Source organism: Glandiceps talaboti, chromosome 1 (genome assembly GCF_964340395.1).
Source record: "Glandiceps talaboti chromosome 1, keGlaTala1.1, whole genome shotgun sequence".
Classification (NCBI taxonomy): Eukaryota; Metazoa; Hemichordata; class Enteropneusta; family Spengelidae; genus Glandiceps; species Glandiceps talaboti.
Genome location: NC_135549.1, coordinates 20,489,623 through 20,509,538, shown reverse-complemented (window position 1 = coordinate 20,509,538; position 19,916 = coordinate 20,489,623). Strand labels below are relative to the sequence as shown.

Sequence of the window (19,916 nt, the reverse complement as noted above, 5' to 3'; positions counted from 1 at the left end):
TATGCAGTAATGGTTTTGGTATTGCACCTCAGTGTCTGTGAAAATACCATGTGTACAGTTACTAAAAATACATAATTCATGTTGACTTTTTAACATTCTCTCTCTCTCTCTCTCTCTCTCTCTCTCTCTCTCTCTCTCTCTCTCTCTCTCTCTCTCTCTCTCTCTCTCTCTCTCTCTCTCTCTCTCTCTCCCTCCCTCCCTCCCTCCCTCCCTCCCTCCCTCTCTCTCTCTCTCTCTCTCTCTCTCTCTCTCTCTCTCTCTCTCTCTCTCTCTCTCTCTCTCTCTCTCTCTCTCTCTCTCTCTCTCTCTCCAGATCTTGTACCTGTTGGATAATGTTGGTATGACACTGTAGATATTGTAGTTCTTCCCAAACTTTTGACTTATTTCTTCTAAAACAAAACAAATTTGAATCTTTGGAAGGTGTGAGACAGTAGTGCACAACAATGTGGAAGAACCATACAAAACAGTTATACAGGACAGTATTAACTGCCACCCAAATCCATGCTATCCGATCATTTTCTCGAAAACCACAAAGACCCCTGGTCATTGCTCTACGACGTGAAGATGGGGCGCCGTGGGAGAGAAGAGCAGCAATCGGACCAAAACATGTCCAGGAAATAACAAACCAAGGTATCAAAGTATTGGTGCAGCCTTCCAACAGACGAGCTTATCCTATGCAGGTATATTAAAAAAAACCCCACAGGATCTTGAAGGAAATACATTACAAGCAATGTAGAGCTTGTTTTCCATTTGGATAACAATTTACTTGTAGTAAATGTTTGTGGCTATTATCAGTTTTTGACTAGTGACTTTAATGTTACACTAGTTGAGACTGGCATGTTTTTTTTAAAAACTGTTTTGTTAGCTATCATGACTTTAATACTTATAATATAATATTATTCATCCTGAACAGTATTAAATTATCTGTGGGTTAATGTATTCGTGCAGCTGTTCTGTTAAATATGATACAATAAAAACTGATATTTGGGTCCACACCCAAAATTCAACACCCTAATGTGATGTAAAACACCATTTGCAAGTACCGAGAATTGGCATACAGGACACACTGTTAGACACATACATTAAGTGGAAAAGGAAGATTTTTATTTGCCTATCTTACTTGACATCATTCTTTCCCTTTCCAGGAATACGAGAATGCAGGAGCGGTAGTTCAGGAAGACATCACGGAAGCTTCTTTAATCATTGGTGTCAAACAAGTACCGATTGAAAAACTTATCCCAAATAAATCGTATGCCTTCTTTTCTCATACAATCAAAGCTCAGAAAGAAAACATGGCGTTGTTAGATGCTATGCTAGAGAAGGTAAGATGATAGTGTTTCATAGTGAGTTTGCTATAATAAATTGTCTAGTTTTTTGGATGTTTTGTTTTGTTTATATGCCTTTTCTGTGAGTGTAGAATATTGATGAAGACCCCATCATACAATGCACTTACATTCCTTGGAAGTTTATGAGATTTCTTTAATTTCAAGGCATTTCTTGAAAGTTCTGGAAATGGCTATAGTATTATCCCAGGAAATTTATGGAGAATGACGTTTTTGACATGAAATGAAATAGTTTCTAAGAATGTGATAACACTGGAAAAAGTACGTGATAAATTTCACATAATATGCACTATAAATTACAGGCACTAACTACTGTGTATTCATGTCTGTACACGTACCTTGTTGGCAATACCACCTTGATTAGTTTGGAATTAGGTGAAATGATATGAGAGGCTCTTCTGAGAATTATAAAAAAAGTATCTTTTCGCAATACTTCTTATAAATCACAAAAATACCCCTGTCCAGTGCACCCCCTTCCCCCACCGTATAATTGTCTATGGGAGTTGCCTCTTCCCATGGGATGTTGCAGCATTAACAACTCTCACTGTTTGATAGCACTTAAGTGATACAATATTAAGTTTCAAATTCATGCAGGGGTGCACAAATTGATTGACCATGAGGACAGAATTCCAGACACAAATATAAACCAGACATGGGAAAGTCACAAGAGGACATGTTTTCTTTTTTTCTTTTTTTTCAGAATATCCGTTTAGTGGATTATGAAAAGATGGTAGACAGTACTGGTAAACGTTTATTAGTAGTAGCTTTTGGTAAATTTGCCGGCATTGCTGGAATGATCAATATACTCCACGGAATAGGATTAAGATTGCTGGGATTAGGTCACCATACTCCATTTATGGTAAATATATGATTAGGTGCTATTCGGCAATATTTGTCTTCATTCAGCCAAGGACAATACTTGTGATCTAAGGGGCCTTGTCACTACAAGGACAACACTTGGGACCTAAGGGGCCTTGTCACTAAAAGGACAATACTTTGGACCCGAGGGGCCTTGTCACTACAAGGACAATACTTGCGACCTAATGGGGCTTGTCACTATAAGGAAATACTTGTGACCTAAGGGGGCTTGTCACTACAAGGACAATATTTGCGACCTAAGGGGCCTTGTCACCACAGGGACAATACTTGCGACCTAAGGGGCCTTGTCACTACAAGGACAATACTTGCGACCTAAGGGATCATGTCACTATAAGGAAAGCTGAGTTGATATGTTTTTTGGATGTAATTTTTACCGTGTGTTTAAAAGTTAATCACCAAAGGTCTGCCTATTCAAACATTCAATTGACTGAACTCTAGTCTGTTTTTAAGACATAAATTATAAGTGATCCGATGACAAAAAAAATGTCAGGGAAATTTCTACTCTTCAAAATGAGCAACACAATTCTCCCCACTAAATAATGATTAGTCAGAAAAATGTGCAATATCCTTATGTTTAGAAATTAAAGAGTGTCTTGGGAGTGCCGTAAGTTTATTTCATATACATGTACTTTGATTTTATACCGCAATGTATACCGTAATGTATTAAACCGTAATGTATTTTATATACAGCATATAGGTTCAGCTCACAACTATCGCAATAGTGGTATGGCCAAACGAGCTGTCAGAGATGCAGGCGATGAAATAGCACTTGGACTGATGCCAAAATCTATAGGACCTTTGACCTTTGTCTTCACTGGTGCTGGTAATGTCTCCCAGGTAAGAGTTTTGTTCTTGTCCTCCTTTGACCTTTGACTTCACTCGTGCTAGCTCTCAGGTAAAGTTGACCGTATGTATATATATCTCTTTCTCATTAGAACACCTTAAACTTGATAGGTCATGATCAGTGGTCAGTTGGTTAGAAAGCATAAGGGGCATCAATTTTTTTGGCTTATCATAACACTGGCTTCATCTATATGTTAAACTATTCATATTAAAAAGATGTTAACTTCTACATGTTTTTATCTGGAGGTAAGGTAAAATGCACCATGGGACAAATTTCGCTGAAAATCAAAATTCTTGAGTTCTTTCTAAACTTTACCAAATCATTCATATAAAAAACCTGTTTGTGGTCCTTTTGAAATAATAAATGAAATTTGGGGTTTCACTATCTTGTTTTCAAGGCAATAATTAATCTTTTATTTTCCCATGGAATAAACACTGTGACAGTATTTGGCAGCCATATTGGATTGTAAAATGAATAAATTTTGATATCATTTTAAAGTTTATTCTAAAAATTTGTATGATGGTCCCAGACGTTTTTTATTGATTTTACCTGAGAATGGGTTGGAGTTTACTTGAACAAATGAACAGCAATGTTTTAAAGAGTTTATTTCTGAGGTGCTTTCGACATTACTGATGAATATTGGATTGATAATTTGGGGATAAAAATAATCTGTGATATTTCTCTGTTAGATTTTGTTGAATTCAATGATCTTTATTTCTCTCTCATCTGGGAATATACAGGGTGCTCAGGAGATATTCAAAGAACTTCCACACAAATTTGTACGACCAGCAGATTTGGAATATGTGGCTAAATATGGAGGTAGGAATTGTCAGTAACTGTACATACCAAATTTACAAGACGGTGATGATAAATTCATAATTATGTCAAATGAAGATGTAGTTATTTGAACAAGCTGTGAGGTGTAAAATATATTTATGTTGTAGTTCATCCTTGTATAAAGTAGAACATGTAACAGACAGTAGTGTTCATATAGTTACATAAACAATTTTCATACTAATCTTGCATCTCATAACTAGGTAAAGGTATGCAATACTAGAATTAATGTAGGACAAATCTTACTTTGGGAAATAAAGTCGTTTCTATAAACATTGGGTTCTTGATTTTCCATCACTTATATTTTTTGTGCATTTGAAGAGAAACACAGAGTTGACACTTGTTTCAAATTCATTATTCAGTGGAGGTCGTGCCATGCACACATTGCATTATGGGAGTCAGCAAGACATGCATACAATTCATGAAGTAACACCGGTGTATTTCCTTGTTTTATTGACAATCAGGAATGCTCGAGGCAGGGTTTATGCGCAAAGACATGCAATGCAATTAGTGTTGGTAACTTTCAAAGTATAAACCCCACTCAATTAAACCTGGATTCAATACACCAAAGAAAGTAAGCTGTTCAGGAATAATGGATACAATAGTTGCCTGTGTCTGTCTGTATCTTGAATAGGGTGATTCATATACATTGTAATGTAATTGTTGCATATGTCTATCTTTTGCAGAGGGTGATTTAGATTTAATAAAACAAGGATTCGGACTATGTCCCTGTAATTATTTTGACAGACAAACACATAACATGCATAACATAAAACTGATGAAATCTGCATCAACCTCTATCAGAGGCATCGACTGTCGTCTTTGTATCAGTTATCTTGTTTGCCTTTACCTAATTCTCTTTGCATGAAGCTCACTTTATTCAAGCAAACGCACTGGCGTTATTTTGCTAGTTGCAGCAGAATATATAAATATTCATGACTTGATTTATTTGATGGTAATAAGTACTTAGGAGTAAAGGTGATTAAAACTGTATTTATTTGTAAATCAGCTATTCTTTCCTTTGTTCTAGATCATAAAACAATGTATGCCACCGTGATTAATAAGGAGGATCATCTGTACAGGAAGAACGGAGGAGGATTTTGTTACTCAGAGTTTGCAGAACATCCGGAGATTTATGCATCAAATTTCAGTTCCAGAGTGAGTTGATAAAATAGTGTCCATGAATTGGTTTTGACCAACCAGAATATGTGTTTGATAGTCATTTATGAGACCCAGTATTTAAGTGGCCATATGGATGAGAATTGGGTATTTATTTTGGATGTTTAATTTTATAATGGCTTCCTACGTGAAATCAGTATATCAAAATGAAACAACATCGACCAAGTCTGTGTTTGTAACTCAATAAATTGCAAAAAGCTAAAAAATAGTGTAAAAAGTTTGTTATTGTAACGTCTTTTGCAATTTATTGAGTTACGAACAAGGACTTGACATATGTTGTTTCACATCGATTCTTTAAGTAGGAAGCCATGATAAAATTGTTTTATATGGCCACTCTAAAAGCAGAAGTGTTTGAGTTATGCCAGGAATGACAGACCTCTTTCTCCGTTTATGATTGAAGTGGCAGCAATTGAAATAATATGTAAATGGCTGAATTGAAATAAATTCTAGGTTATACCATTTGAAAAAAATACAGTGCTAATGTAATATTTGAACCACTGGGTCAACCCAGCTGTGTAAAATGGGGACCTGGTAGGACAGGGTTTGTTGTGTGAAGGATTCAATTATATACACTTAGAGGCAGCACATAGTTTTGTTCCGTTGGGAGGTTACAACATCTAGGTTCTAGCATTGTAAGTCTTTACCATCATCTCATTTAAGGAAAGTTGACATACAGGTATGCAATATTACACAAAATGTATTAATATTATTGCTCATTGTTTTTCAGTATGCACCCTGGGCATCAGTCATAGTAAATGGTATTTACTGGGCACCCACCCATCCAAGACTACTCATAAATGAAGACACCGCAGCACTTTTAGATCGTCACACTAGTCCAAAGACAGAGACAAGTGAAGGCTGTCCAGGTTTACCTCATCGTCTTCTAGCTATATGTGATATCTCAGCCGATTCTGAAGGCTCTGTAGAATTCATTGACTACTCTACAAGTATTGAAGCACCATTCTGTTTGTACAATACTAGTGATGTCCATGAACATTTCAAGACAGAAAGGTGAGAGTGATTCCATTTGTGCCTAGAGGGGGGTAGCTGGTAATCAAGCTATCCATAGGCATTCTAGTTATATAACAATAGTGATGTCTATGAACATTTCAAAGGTGATTTATTTTCACCTAGAGGGGGAATTTGAAACTGCAATTCAAAATATCCAGTCATTTCTCTCTTGCTTGCACCAAGGAATATCACTGAACCTTGCACAAAGATGAGATATAGCAGCTATATAGTATGACACAACTTTGTTTTCTTCATTGTTATCGTCTTACAGTTTTGCTACTAAAATCCTCACTTTTGTACAGTAATTTCTTACTTGATAATAAATAAAATAGTATTATAACGGTTTTTATTGCACGACCAAAACATTCTAATAGGGAACTTGCAAACCCGCCATGTTCAATGTTGCACTATGGGAAATATGATAATAAATACTAATAAATTGTTACTGTAAACAATACTTTTACATTGTTTGCAACCACGAATGGTCAATTCATAGTTTACCCTGACTATTGTGGGAGGTTTTTTATTGGTAGCTGCAGATTAGGTATTACGATAACCACAGATAATCCCATAGTCCTTTGCATCTGAGCATGCTCAGTCTGAATTGCAAGTTCCTTATTACCTGCGAGTAACATTTCGCCTGACCTGGTCGACAGGCTTTGTCAAACTGTCTGTTTGTTATGTCATACCATTTTTTCTTGGTCGTGCAATAAGAACCGTTATAAAACTATGGCTAAATTCAAGTATCCAGCCCCCCCCCCCCCCCCCCCCCATATGTAAGGATTACAACTTTACTTTGAAGGTGCTTTGCTATCTGAGTCTCACCAGTACATTACATAAATTATACATTCATTTTTTGGGCACATTTTGTACACGAATATCTAAACATACACTTTGCTTACCGTCTGCTATTAATTGTGATCTTTTGAAAGTGAATCTCAATGTGTGAATCTCAAAGATCATTAGTGTCATGGGTAGTTCTGAGTTCCTCGGAGGTATTTTACTGGTTTCCTATCAGTGTGTTTGAGGGACAATAAGTGTGTAAAGTCTTCCTGTTCCTTAGGTATTTTACTGGGTTGCCACCAAAACATATTGATTCACTTCCAAGTAATATTTTGACTATGAGTAGAAATTTCTACCCTCTGTTATCGTGTTTTCCAAATCCTTGTGTAAACACTTGACTATTTTGCTTTTTTTTTTGCTGTGTTTGTGTTGTAGTTTTTCAGGTGAAGGGGTCTTGGTGTGTTCCATTGGCAATATGCCAGCACAGCTACCAAGAGAGGCTACGGACTTCTTTGGGAATTTACTGCGAACCTATATAGAAGAAATGGTGAGTAAAGTATTAACAAAATGCTGTCAGTCACAAAGTCAGTAAATGTGAGTGTAGAATTAGCAAGTTGGCAAAAACATGATAAGAGAATTTTAAAGTGAGATTTGAAGAACTGAAAAGTTTTGTATGTAGATAGGGTTGTTGATGTTTACTTTGTAAATTATTACACAATTTTTTTGGTTATATAATTTCCTTTTGAACTATTTGTACTAACATTGATTATTTGAAGAATAAGAATTGGCAACATAATTAGTGAATACGGATTGATTTGTACATGGTTATTCTAATATTTGATCATGGTTTTCTGCCATTTTCATAAACTTTAGGTTCTGGAAAGTAATTTCATTATTTTTTTAGTATTATTTCATGATTTTACATCACATATTATGCGTGGAGACCAAGAAACATTGAGTTGAAACTTGTTCCTTATTCAGTGTTCAGTTTACGTCTCTTATCATGTACATGCATCATCTCAAGGAACTCATCAGACATGTATATGTAGTAGCTAAATATAAATATTCAGGAGTCTATATTATTATCTTCAAATAAAAATGAGTATGAAATTATCCCATAGATGTACAAGGAGTTGTTTTATGCAATTTCTCTCATTGGAGTACAGACCGTAATCTCTAACATTTTACCTCTGTTAATTTCCTCAGGCAACAATGGATGCAAATCTTCCTTTGGAAAGAGAATCTCAGTTGTCACCAGGTGTCAGAGATGTGAGTATATATAAGTCTAAAATACCACAAAAATCCATGGTTTTATTGCTTTCTATAGATAGACAAAACAAATTTTGATACATGTTTTTAAACAAATTATAGAATTCTTTGTTGTAGTTTTTGCACTGCTTAGAAACACCCAAGATAAGAGAAACGTTTTAAATGTAGGGGACTTTCATTTCATATTATAGATTCTTTTAATTGTGTATCGCTTCTATATTTTCTAGATTTAGTGAAATTTGAAGAAATAAAATCGCATTGAAATGACACGGATTTCAACTTTATATAGTGATGAACGCTAATCTCACCATTAGTTCTATATGTTGGGATGAGAAAATAACTGTTTGTTGACAATTGGTAGGATGGCTGTACAAAAAAAATAGTAACACAACTGGAACAAAACTCTATACTGCAATGTTTGTGATATACTGTTGGTTTTAACTTTAGATAATGTCTGAAATTCTGAAAACTCACCACAGTCCAAAATTCCCTTCATCTTGACTATTTACAACATAAATTCAAGTCTAAATAGTATAATTAAAGTCACTAATAATTACCAAATACCTATCTAATATCACCCAGTGTTTTTACTGCAGTTTGGAAATTCTGGTAAAGTTTGTGAAGCTTTCTATTCCATGTACCATTATCTTGGTGGGAAATCTCAGGTAGATTTTACCTGCTAATCACCCTGAACAAAATAACAAAAAACTCTGTCACCTCTATTAGTATAGTCACATTCTATCATTTCCATAGGCTATCATATGTTCCAATGGTGAACTTACTCCAAAATACAAGTATATCGAAGACCTGAGAAGGAAACGTGAAATGTGAGTATAACGTCTGGTGAATTTTTTTTTATATTAAAAAAACAAATTTGAAAATTATTTCAACCAATTAATATGACATATGCTATACATCTCAAAATAACAAGATGGAATTGCTAAATATTTTTAAATAAATACAACCATTTGTGCTGCTTTTATGAAGATCTGATTAAAGTGGTCATATGGATTAGGATTGGGTATTTATTTTGGATTTTTATTTTATAAAACAATTTTATAATAGTGTCCTACTAACTTGGAAAATCAATATGAAACAACATATGGTTTGTCTGTGTTTGTAACTCAATACACTGCAAAAAGCCCAAAAATGTGTAAACAAGTTTCTTATTGTACTCACAATAACAAACATTTTAAACATTTATCAGTCCTTTGCAATTTATTGGGTTATAAACAAGGTCATGGCATGTGTTGTTTCACTTTGATTTTTCGGGTTGGCCGCCATGATAAAATTGTTTTAGGAATTAAAAATCCACAATAAATACCCAATCCTCATCCATATGACCACTTTAAAGGGACATAACCCAAGTTTGTATGTTTCTGATTAAAGGAACATAAGGCATTTTTGTACTTTTTTTGTACTTCTTCCTATTATAAAGGGTTTATTGTAGTATTCTACTGACTGACACATTGTAAACAATTGTTTGTTACTAGCAGATGTTATACCTGGTATTTAGGCATGGCATATAAATGAGTCAGTGAACAAAATTGGTATATTATATAGGAAAATATGAAGGAAAGCCCTGTTAAGCCATCCACAAAGGTCTAAAAAAAATATAAGTTTGGTTCCAGTTACCCAACCCCCACCTAGCTTTTCACTATTGTCCCTAAACTTTTTTAAAACATATACAAGAAAAAATTAATAAAATTGCAATAATTGTGAAATCTCACGAGAAATAGTGGATGCGGAAACTGACATCAACTTAAAAAAAGACAAAATAAAACTGTTCTTCCAATCTGTAATGGCTTTACATCTGATAGGAAGAAATAAATATTAAACACAGAGACATTTGGAAAACAATGGAAAACCTGACCTAGACACTCACACAGAAAAAATATATATAATAAAATCAAATAAAAAATCTACCTATCCCACCTATTCTAAAATTGAGTGTAACCGGAACCACAGAATTTTTTTATTAGGCCTAATACTATGAATACCAGAAGACAATTTGTAATGTCATCAAAGGTAATGCAATAACATTATTCAAGATCAGGAGTATTTTTGTAAACCCCTTTGGAGTAAAAAAAAAAGTAAAAGCTTGTAAACTCAGCTTCTATCACTTCAAATTCTCGTCAGCTTAAAAAAAGCTTAATACACTTGTAATACATTTATTTAACATATTTTGTGTGTGTCCATTGTCAACAGAGGGCGCCGGGCAATCCAAGTGCCATCGATCTCAGCATGGAAGAAAGTTCTGGTATTAGGAGCTGGTTATGTATCATCACCTCTTATAGAATATCTATCTAGAGACAGAAATGTAGCAGTCACTATTGGTGAGAATTATGCATGAAATCATCAATTTTATCTTAAGTAGTCTTGGGGATTGACAGGAGTGTTCAGCTGTCAAGGATAGTGTATGGTGTATTGAGACTGGTATATAGATTGTGGCAAAAAAAAGAGAGGGAGGGGGGGGTGAGGGAGGGAGGGATGGAGGGAGATGAGATGAGATGAAATATCGGGCATTTTATAAAGCTATTTGTAGATTGTGTTATTTGAGTGACTTCTCTTAAATCTACATTCTGTCACAGAGTGACTCACCTAGCACTAAATCTACATTCTGTCAGAGTGACTCACCTAGCACTAAATCTACATTCTGTCACAGTGACTCACCTAGCACTAAATCTACATTCTGTCACAGAGTGACTCACCTAGCGCTAAATCTACATTCTGTCACAGAGTGACTCGCCTAGCACTAAATCTACATTCTGTCACAGTGACTCACCTAGCACTAACTAAATCTACATTCTGTCACAGAGTGACTCACCTAGTACTAAATCTTCATTCACTCTCTGTATACAGGTTCAGCAATACGTTCTGAAGCTGAGAAGCTAGCAGAGAAGTATCCCAATGTTGTGGCTCATGATGTAGATGTACAGAAACATGTAGGATTTCTACAGAAGTTAGTTAAAGATCATGACTTAGTCATCAGGTAAAAAAATATAATTTATATAATCCATCAACATTCAATGAGACAAAAAGTCTGTTTAATCTACTAACTTACTCCATCGCAATATTTTCTTCAATTTGTAATCAGTTCGTTTTCACAAGCCTGAGTAACATTTTTCTGCAGACAGGCATCTGTTAAGTGCCGCCATACGTAAAGAGGCAGATGGTTTTACGATGATGATTCAGCTATTCAAGTCTGCAATTCAGAATTTTCTTCAATTCAGTTCTTCTGTTGTCTTTATTCATGTATTACTACGTAGTATAAACTTTTCAATTTCCAACACAAATAGTTTAGAAAAGCCATATGTGCCTGAAGCTTTCATCCTTCCAATAAGGACTTCATCAACAAATTGGAGTCATTTCTATGCTTTGTCCTTGTAATTTTCATTAATTTGGGATACATAAGATAATTATCTAGCTTGTCATTTTATACCAACATAGTTATAAAATTTTGAAAGCATTTATACTCAAACCTCAAGAATATCGCTGGTAGTCATCCCAGATTTGAAACTCTTCATTTTTTCAACTGCACACAGAAATCTAAAGTAAATATATGTTATATTATTGTTGTTTGATAGTCCTACAGAATTCATTAAAATCGTTGTAACTAAATTAACAATTTATGTTTTGTGTTTACAGTCTGCTGCCATATTCTCTACATCCAGTTGTGCTAAAGATGTGCATCCAAGAAAAGACTAACCTGACAACAGCAAGTTATCTGACACCAGCCATGGCAGAACTTCATCAGAGGTGAGACTTGACTCAGTATTTTACACGAATCCATTGGGGGTTGGGGGGGGGGGGTGTCACTTGGTCCTACCAATACAAAACAGCCAGTCACCAAGATCAACTAAAGGCAAACTCGACACACACACTCAAAAAGTTTCATTCAACATCAGGCACATATAGACTGTCACAAATATTCACTTGTGCCAAGGACAGTTGGAGACTGGAACAAAAATACCACAAGAAATAATCAACATAACCAGAGACAAGGAAAAAAATAGAACTAGAACAATTCAAACAAGCAGTTACAACTTTGAACAGAGTACAAGAGACAGATACATCAAGGACTAATACAACATTTTTGAACACACCACATCCTAGTCTGATATGAGACGTTGAGTAATATATGAAAGAAGAGGAAGAAGAACAGATTTTACTGGGCAAACGTACCATTTGTTAGATATTGTTCCTCAGTGTTTTCTTTGTATGACTAGGGAAAGTATAGGTGATATGATTGTCATTTGTCATAAAATGAGAACACGTAGTTTAAGATCTGCATATCACAGGTAATTCTTGGATAACAAAGATATTTAAAAAATGTTGCATAACACAAACATTCATCATTTTCAAAACATATTGGTATATTTCGTCATTTAATATCATACACCATATCTACCTAGTCTTTGTGACCTCAATTGACCTTTCATTGAACTTTGACCCTATCTTTGCCTGTTCTAGATATGACAATCTGATGTGTGACCTTAGTTGACCTTTCATTGACCTTTGACTATATTTTATGTTCATAGTGCTTTGGATGCTGGGATTACTGTAGTGAATGAAGTTGGTCTGAATCCAGGCATTGATCATATGTTGGCCATGAAATGTTTTGATGAAGCCGCTACTCATGACGAAACTGTAAGTTTATCCTTTGATAGATAGTTGATTTCCATGCCAACATGCTGAGGCAGTCTTGCACTTGGCAGTGAACCCAACATCAGACGTACAGGGTGCAACATTAGTGAAATAACTCCCAACGTATTGAAAATCAGTGTATGTAAGCATGCTAAGCAAAGTACACAGAGTCAGGAATTCTATATATGGTATGTGTTGTAGATCCAACTAGCATCTTACTATTTTAGAATGATACATGTATGTATGTATGTATGTATGTATGTATGTATGTATGTATGTATGTATGTGTGGTGATTTTTCTCAGTTCATTTACTTTACAGGTCACATCCTTTATATCTTATTGTGGTGGATTGCCAGCACCCGAGTATTCTGATAATCCTCTGAGATACAAATTTAGGTGAGTTGTATAAACCTGCCTCTGTGTGTGTGTGTGTGTGTGTGTTTGTGTTTGTTTGTGTGTGTGTGTGCATGCATGTCTGTGTCTGTCTGTCTGTGTGCATGTGTCTGTGTGTGTCTATGTCTGCCTGTGTGTGTCTGTCTGTGTCTGTGTGTGTCTGTGTGTGTCTGTGTGTATCTGTTATTGTCTATCTATGTCTGTGTTTGTGTCATCTGTGGCTGTGTGAAGCTGTCTGTCTGAATGTGTGTCTGTCTGTGTGCATGCATGTATTGTGTATGTGTGTATGCATACACGTGCATGTGTATGTATGTATGTATGTGTATGTGTGTGTGTGTGTGTGTGTGTGTGTGTGTGTGTGTGTGTGTGTGTGTGTGTATGTGTGTGTGTGTGTGCACGCATCTGGATTTCTATTTACTTGTGTGTGTCTGTACTTAGTGCATGTGAATGTATGTATTGCAGGTTTGCATGATGCAGGCAATATGTATGTCTCTCTGTGTGTATTATAAATTGAAAAAATAGTCAATTATCGACATCGCCAGTTATGCATGAGTGCAGTGTTTTACACTTGATAAAGGTAACTGATTGCGATTGCTTGCCTTAAATTTTCTTAAATTTTCTCCCATAGTTGGAGTCCTCGAGGCATACTTTTAAACACAATGGGTGAAGCCAAGTACTTGAAAGATGGACAGGTTATTCATATACCAGCAGGGGGTGCACTCCTAGACAATGTAGAACATATGAACTTTCTTCCTGGTTTCAATCTGGAAGGATTCCCAAACAGAGACTCCACTATATACAAGGAGGAGTATGGTATCCACACTGCCAACACAATTCTACGTGGAACACTTCGGTACAGAGTATGTAGTTTTTATCCTCTGTAGCTGTAGGTAACAAAATAGACAAATGCTCATATACTTTGCATACATAGATATGTCAGTTGCCAAGATGATAATCAAGCAAGAATGAATGGTCACGGACTCTGGATTACTTGTTACCAATAAAAATGTTCTATTTGGACTCAAAATATTAAAAAAATCAAATCCCAAATCTTTGTGGCTTTCTCTCTAGCATTGCCAGGGTTGCAGTAACAGTAACTATATCTGCAGCATTTGGACAACTTCTATTAGAGGAAGGGGCATACAAAAAGAAAGGCAAATGTGCTTCCACCAGATTATGACACTGTAAGGTATGTTGTGCTGTTATACCCTCATCAGGCCTGAGAGAGGGTAGGCCTATGGACATTGCCAGAACACAGCATATCTTACAGGTATCATATTGCGGTGTGTTAGCACCCTCACATGGGCAAGGGATCAGTGCTTTTGTTTTAATGAGGTTTATGTGTATATGTTAATTGTAGGGTTACTCTACCATTGCTAAAGGCCTCCAGTTAATTGGTATGATAGATGTCAATGATCACAGTGCTCTCCAACCTACATCTAGTCCTATTACATGGGTAAGTATAAGAATCATAGTTATCATGTGTTTACACTTTGCTTCAAGTCATTTGGACTTTGCAGATGTTTAGGTCTACCTAATGTAGGATAGGTCCATGGTTACACACAGATTGGTAGAAACTAAGCACAACACTTGATAGTTATGTTGGTCATGAATACAACAAGTTGGGAACAAGAATTTCTGAAGACTTCCAACAAAATTGCTGTAACTGTAATATATGCTATTTTAGTAGAATAAAAATTGATACTGGACTTCATTAGATACACATGTAATTAGTAGTAGAGATAAAGTTACCATTTTTTTTGGAATCTACTTTGAAACGACTATAGCTTTCATCTCAAACACTCGGATGTCATCAGCAGCCTATTGTGAATAGACTCTGTGGTAAATATATGATGTGTTGTTGTGTTGTTGTTGTTGTTGTTGTTGTTGTTGTTGTTGTTGTTGATTGAGGATAACTATAAATTAGTGTCATGTCAGGAAAGTCAAAATTATATATACAAATGGTACGAGTGTATCATATGTACAAAACATGTTTCAGCTCTAATTTTTAACATTTGGTCAACTTTGGTAATTTTAATACTTATTGGTAATTTTAATAGTTATTGGTAAAAAAAATAGCAGTTTGACAGTACTGGACATTTGTCTATTCAATTGTTAATAAAAGTTTCACTTGGATGGTTGCCAGGGAGATGAAGTATACATGGCCGTTCAATTGTGTTGTTAAAGGTTTGTGCTTTGTTTCATAAAACATTGTGCAATGCTTTAAGCACAGGGAAAATGCTATAAAAATGTGCACTATTTGTTAGGATCCAGAAGAGTATGTGAAATACTTGTGAGTAATTTGTGAAAACCAGTGACTGTAAAAGTCAAGTGCAAGGTACATCTTGATATTTCATGCCATCCAGGTAATGTATGAATAGATGTTCAGAGGTAAACGTCATCTTGTTGTCTCTACAGAAAGAATTAGTGTGTGTCCTTCTGGGGATACATAGCGACACATCTACTGACATTCTCAAAGATGCTATCTATGAAAGAGTTGGATGTGATCAAAACAGATTAGATGGCATTATCAGGTATGAATTAATGTTTGAAATTGACCCTTTCTAAATTAGCACCCCTTTAAGTGATATATAGTATTTATTCGTCAACCATTTGCATGAAAAAAATTCAATACTTCTGTGAAAAAGTATTTATATATGAATATGCATGTATTAGTATGTGTTATACATTTATATACTTTCAAAGAGGGAGGGAGGGAGGGAGGGAGGGAGGGAGAGAGAGAGAGAGAGAGGAAACGATAAAGAAAGAGAAAGAAAGAGAGAAAATGTTTGCATTCACACACTCACATACACATCCACACAAGAATTACAACCTACAGTAAGGTACATATTGGAGAGATACTATTAGCATATTGATTTTATAGTGTTCTGTCTCATTTTGTCATGTCATGTCCTGTATTAACATTATGTGGTGTAATCCAAACTGAGGAAGTAGTTGATGCATTGCAAATCGATTTATGTAAAAAAAGCTACACACATCATAAACCCCCCCCCCCCCCACACACACACAGACAGACACACCAGTGTACATATTTGTGAGCTAAGATATGCTATGACAAATATGTGATTTCATCCTTAACTAGGCTGGGTCTACTGTCAAGTGAACCGGTACTCAAGAGAAACACACCTTTGGACACCATTTCCTACTACTTGGACCGGCAACTTTCCTATGGTAAGATACAACACCATCAACTTTTAACCTTTCCAGAATACACATAAACATAATCCAATGACAAGAGAAACTGATTGCAATTTATTTTAGAAACCCAAATAGGTAACATTTCTGCACTAGCTGCAACTGAAACGTTTTTTTTTTTTTTTTTTTTTTTTAAACTGTTCTGTTAGATACAATGAGAAGACTCATAAAATTGTACACCCTGAACAGTATTGAATCACCAATATATGGGTAAACATAGCCGTGTAGTTGTACAAAAATATGGTACAATAAATCCAATCAAATTAATTTGTGGGTCCACACCCCAAAAATCAGTGACCCAGTTCAATAACGATGTCAACATGTTACTATACTACTTCTGGATAAAGTCGACCACTAATCAACATGTACAATGTCTAATTATTGGCATTTTGACGATTTTCAGTGAATATAATAATAATAATAATAATAATAATAATAATAATAATAATAATAATAATAATAATATAATAATATTTATTTCTTAAAAAGACAAACGCTTTCCATGTAAAAACATCTCAAAGCGCCTTACAGCACTAAGACACCATTAAAACACAATTCATCAGTGAAAGTGAATAAAACAATCATACAGTAAAAAGGTATGTTTTGAGAATATATTGTTGGTTGTTAGATTGAAAATAATAATACTCCCGTTATACGTTTGCTTCTGAACAAATTCGAGTCTGTTTCTATACATGCATGTACTAGTCCAATAGCCAATATGGAGCCTTGTATCAGTTAAATTAATATAAAATATCTTATCTAAAAGTAATTGTTTCAAATGTTTTTTTTTTAGATGCTGGTGAGAGAGATATGATAATTTTGAGACATGATGTAGGTATTAGACAACCTACTGGAAATGAACTCATTCATCACATTGATATGGTAGTATATGGTGATCCTGATGGATTCTCTGCTATGGCAAAGACTGTCGGCTTTCCATGTGCAATTGCTGCTAGAATGGTACTTGATGGTAAGTTCATTTTGTACTTGTGGCTATCTTTTTTGAATTTTTCAATCAATCAATCAATCAATCAATCAATCAATCAATCAATCAATCAATCAATCAATCAATCAATCAATCAATCAATCAATCAATCAATCAATCAATCAAAAAAATTCCTATTGCACCAGATTCCAAAAGCCATGATAGTTCTGTTCAATATTGCTATAACCCACAATCCACATTGAATGCTTGTTAGAACAGATATGTCTGGTGTGATCTTGAAAGTGGCCAGATTTGATAAATGTCTTTGTATTTTGGCATATGAAAATGACAGCAGATAATTTTTCACATTATGATAGCAACTAACTTGGAGGGGGGGGGGATTTTAACTACAGTGTATGCATAGCTATTTGAGTTTTGTATTTTGTGGTATACTACACTGTGTTGTGGTAGTGAAAATGCTTGCATTCACTCTGAGGGTCCTCTCTGCCATGGTAGTGTATACACTATTGTGTGTTGTGATAATGAAAATGCTTGCATTCACTCCCAGGGTCCTCTCAGCCATGGTAGTGTATACACTATTGTGTGTTGTGATAGTGAAAATGCTTGCATTCACTCCCAGGGCCATCTCTGCCATGGTAGTGTATACACTATTGTGTGTTGTGATAGTAAAAAGGCTTGCATTCACTCTGAGGGTCCTCTCTGCCATGGTAGTGTATACACTATTGTGTGTTGTGATAGTGAAAAGGCTTGCATTCACTCCCAGGGTCCTTTCTGCCATGGTAGTGTATACACTATTGTGTGTTGTGATAGTGAAAATGCTTGCATTCACTCCCAGGGTCCTCTCTGCAATGGTAGTGTATACACTATTGTGTGTTGTGATAGTGCAAATGCTTGCATTCACTCCCAGGGCCATCTCTGCCATGGTAGTGTATACACTATTGTGTGTTGTGATAGTGAAAAGGCTTGCATTCACTCCCAGGGTCCTTTCTGCCATGGTAGTGTATACACTATTGTGTGTTGTGATAGTGAAAATGCTTGCATTCACTCCCAGGGTCCTCTCTGCAATGGTAGCTATACACTATCGTGTGTTGTGATAGTGAAAATGCTTGCATTCACTCCCAGGGCCATCTCTGCCATGGTAGTGTATACACTATTGTGTGTTGTGATAGTAAAAAGGCTTGCATTCACTCCCAGGGTCCTCTCTGCTATGGTAGTATATACACTATTGTGTGTTGTGGTAGTGAAAAGACGTGCATTAACTCCCAGGGTCCTCTCTGCCATGGTAGTGTATACACTATTGTGTGTTGTGATAGTGAAAAGACTTGCATTCACTCCCAGGGTCCTCTCTGTCATGGAAGTGTATACACTATTGTGTGTTGTGATAGTGAAAAGACTTGCATTCACTCCCAGGGTTCTCTCTGCCATGGTAGTGTGTACACTATTGTGTGTTGTGATAGTGAAAATGCTTGCATTCACTCCCAGGGTCCTCTCTGCCATGGAAGTGTATACACTATTGTGTGTTGTGATAGTGAAAAGACTTGCATTCACCACCAGGGTCCTCTCTGTCATGGTTGTGTGTAACCACTAGGCTAGCATTCTAAAATCTAAATTTAACTATCATGGCAAATCTTAATTATTGTTAATGTTTGCATTTCAGGTGAGATTGATCAGAAGGGAATGGTCAAACCATTTGCAAAAGAAATCCACAGACCTATACTTCACAGACTCATAGATGAGGGCATCACAAGTTCTGAAAGTATTGAATATATCAACTGAACATCATGAAGGCAAATCAAAATACTGTTATTTTTTTCACATCAGATGAAACCTGACTGTATCTCATCTCTTTCAACAGCATTAACATTTGGCTTATAAAGCTTTACAATGACTGACAATATATTATATATAATAGTTTTGTGTTTTTGTGTAATATGTATGTATGTATATTATTGATACAATGCTCTTTATCTCAATGTCCAGGTAAGGGCTATGTCACAAATGTGTTCTTCACTTTAAACAATTTTTTTAAATTTGAATTTTAGTTTACTCTTTAGTTTACTTTGTTTTGAGTTTTGAAATAATGTTTTGAGGTGAGATCTTACAACAGTGGCAAATTAACTAGTGGCAAACTAACATAGCTAAAGCAAAATTATTACAACCAGTAACACCTAATTAAAGCACTTTCTCTATGTGCTACACTCGTAACATTCATATCAAGGTGTAAAAGTATATTGTTCCAATTGGTTTATTTACAAGCCAAACACGTGGCCTTTCTAATGTGGTCGATCAGCAAATGACTTTTACACTTTATATGGATAGTATAAATGATTGTGGTACATTCAGAAAATGCTTTACTTTGGTGTTGTGGGTTGTATTTAATAGCAAATGAAAGAGTATTCTTTTACACTTGATATGGATGCCATAAACGATTGTGGTACATACAGAAAATGCTTCACTTTGGTGTTATGGGTTGTATTGCAATGTGTTGAATAAACTATCGATGAATATAGATGTAGATACACTCATACTGTGTAGGGTGGCATCTCTGATAGTCAGTTTTCTCAAGCAACA

At 35.5% G+C, this 19,916-nt stretch overlaps 1 protein-coding gene across 1 annotated transcript; it reads left to right on the top strand.

Annotated features, from left to right (window-relative positions):
- The first annotated feature begins 443 nt into the window (after positions 1-443).
- LOC144436408 (alpha-aminoadipic semialdehyde synthase, mitochondrial-like) lies at positions 444-19,130 on the top strand. Its single transcript, XM_078125209.1, has 21 exons — positions 444-680; positions 1,146-1,322; positions 2,044-2,202; positions 2,913-3,059; positions 3,807-3,885; positions 4,931-5,058; positions 5,807-6,090; positions 7,309-7,420; positions 8,080-8,142; positions 8,896-8,969; positions 10,351-10,478; positions 11,005-11,134; positions 11,791-11,901; positions 12,684-12,792; positions 13,110-13,186; positions 13,812-14,043; positions 14,544-14,639; positions 15,602-15,717; positions 16,287-16,375; positions 17,193-17,369; positions 19,003-19,130. The coding sequence occupies exons 1-21, from the start codon at positions 444-446 to the stop codon at positions 19,119-19,121; spliced, it is 2,844 nt and encodes a 947-aa protein (XP_077981335.1). The 3' UTR covers positions 19,122-19,130.
- The last annotated feature ends 786 nt before the right edge of the window (positions 19,131-19,916 follow it).

Excerpts from the sequence above, each read along its gene's own strand:
- LOC144436408 (XM_078125209.1), top strand. The coding sequence starts at position 444 with ATGTGGAAGAACCATACAAAACAGTTATACAGGACAGTATTAACTGCC. Across the intron at positions 15,718-16,286 it reads AGATTAGATGGCATTATCAG|GCTGGGTCTACTGTCAAGTG; the intron begins GTATGAATTAAT and ends ATCCTTAACTAG. Across the intron at positions 17,370-19,002 it reads TGCTAGAATGGTACTTGATG|GTGAGATTGATCAGAAGGGA; the intron begins GTAAGTTCATTT and ends TTTGCATTTCAG.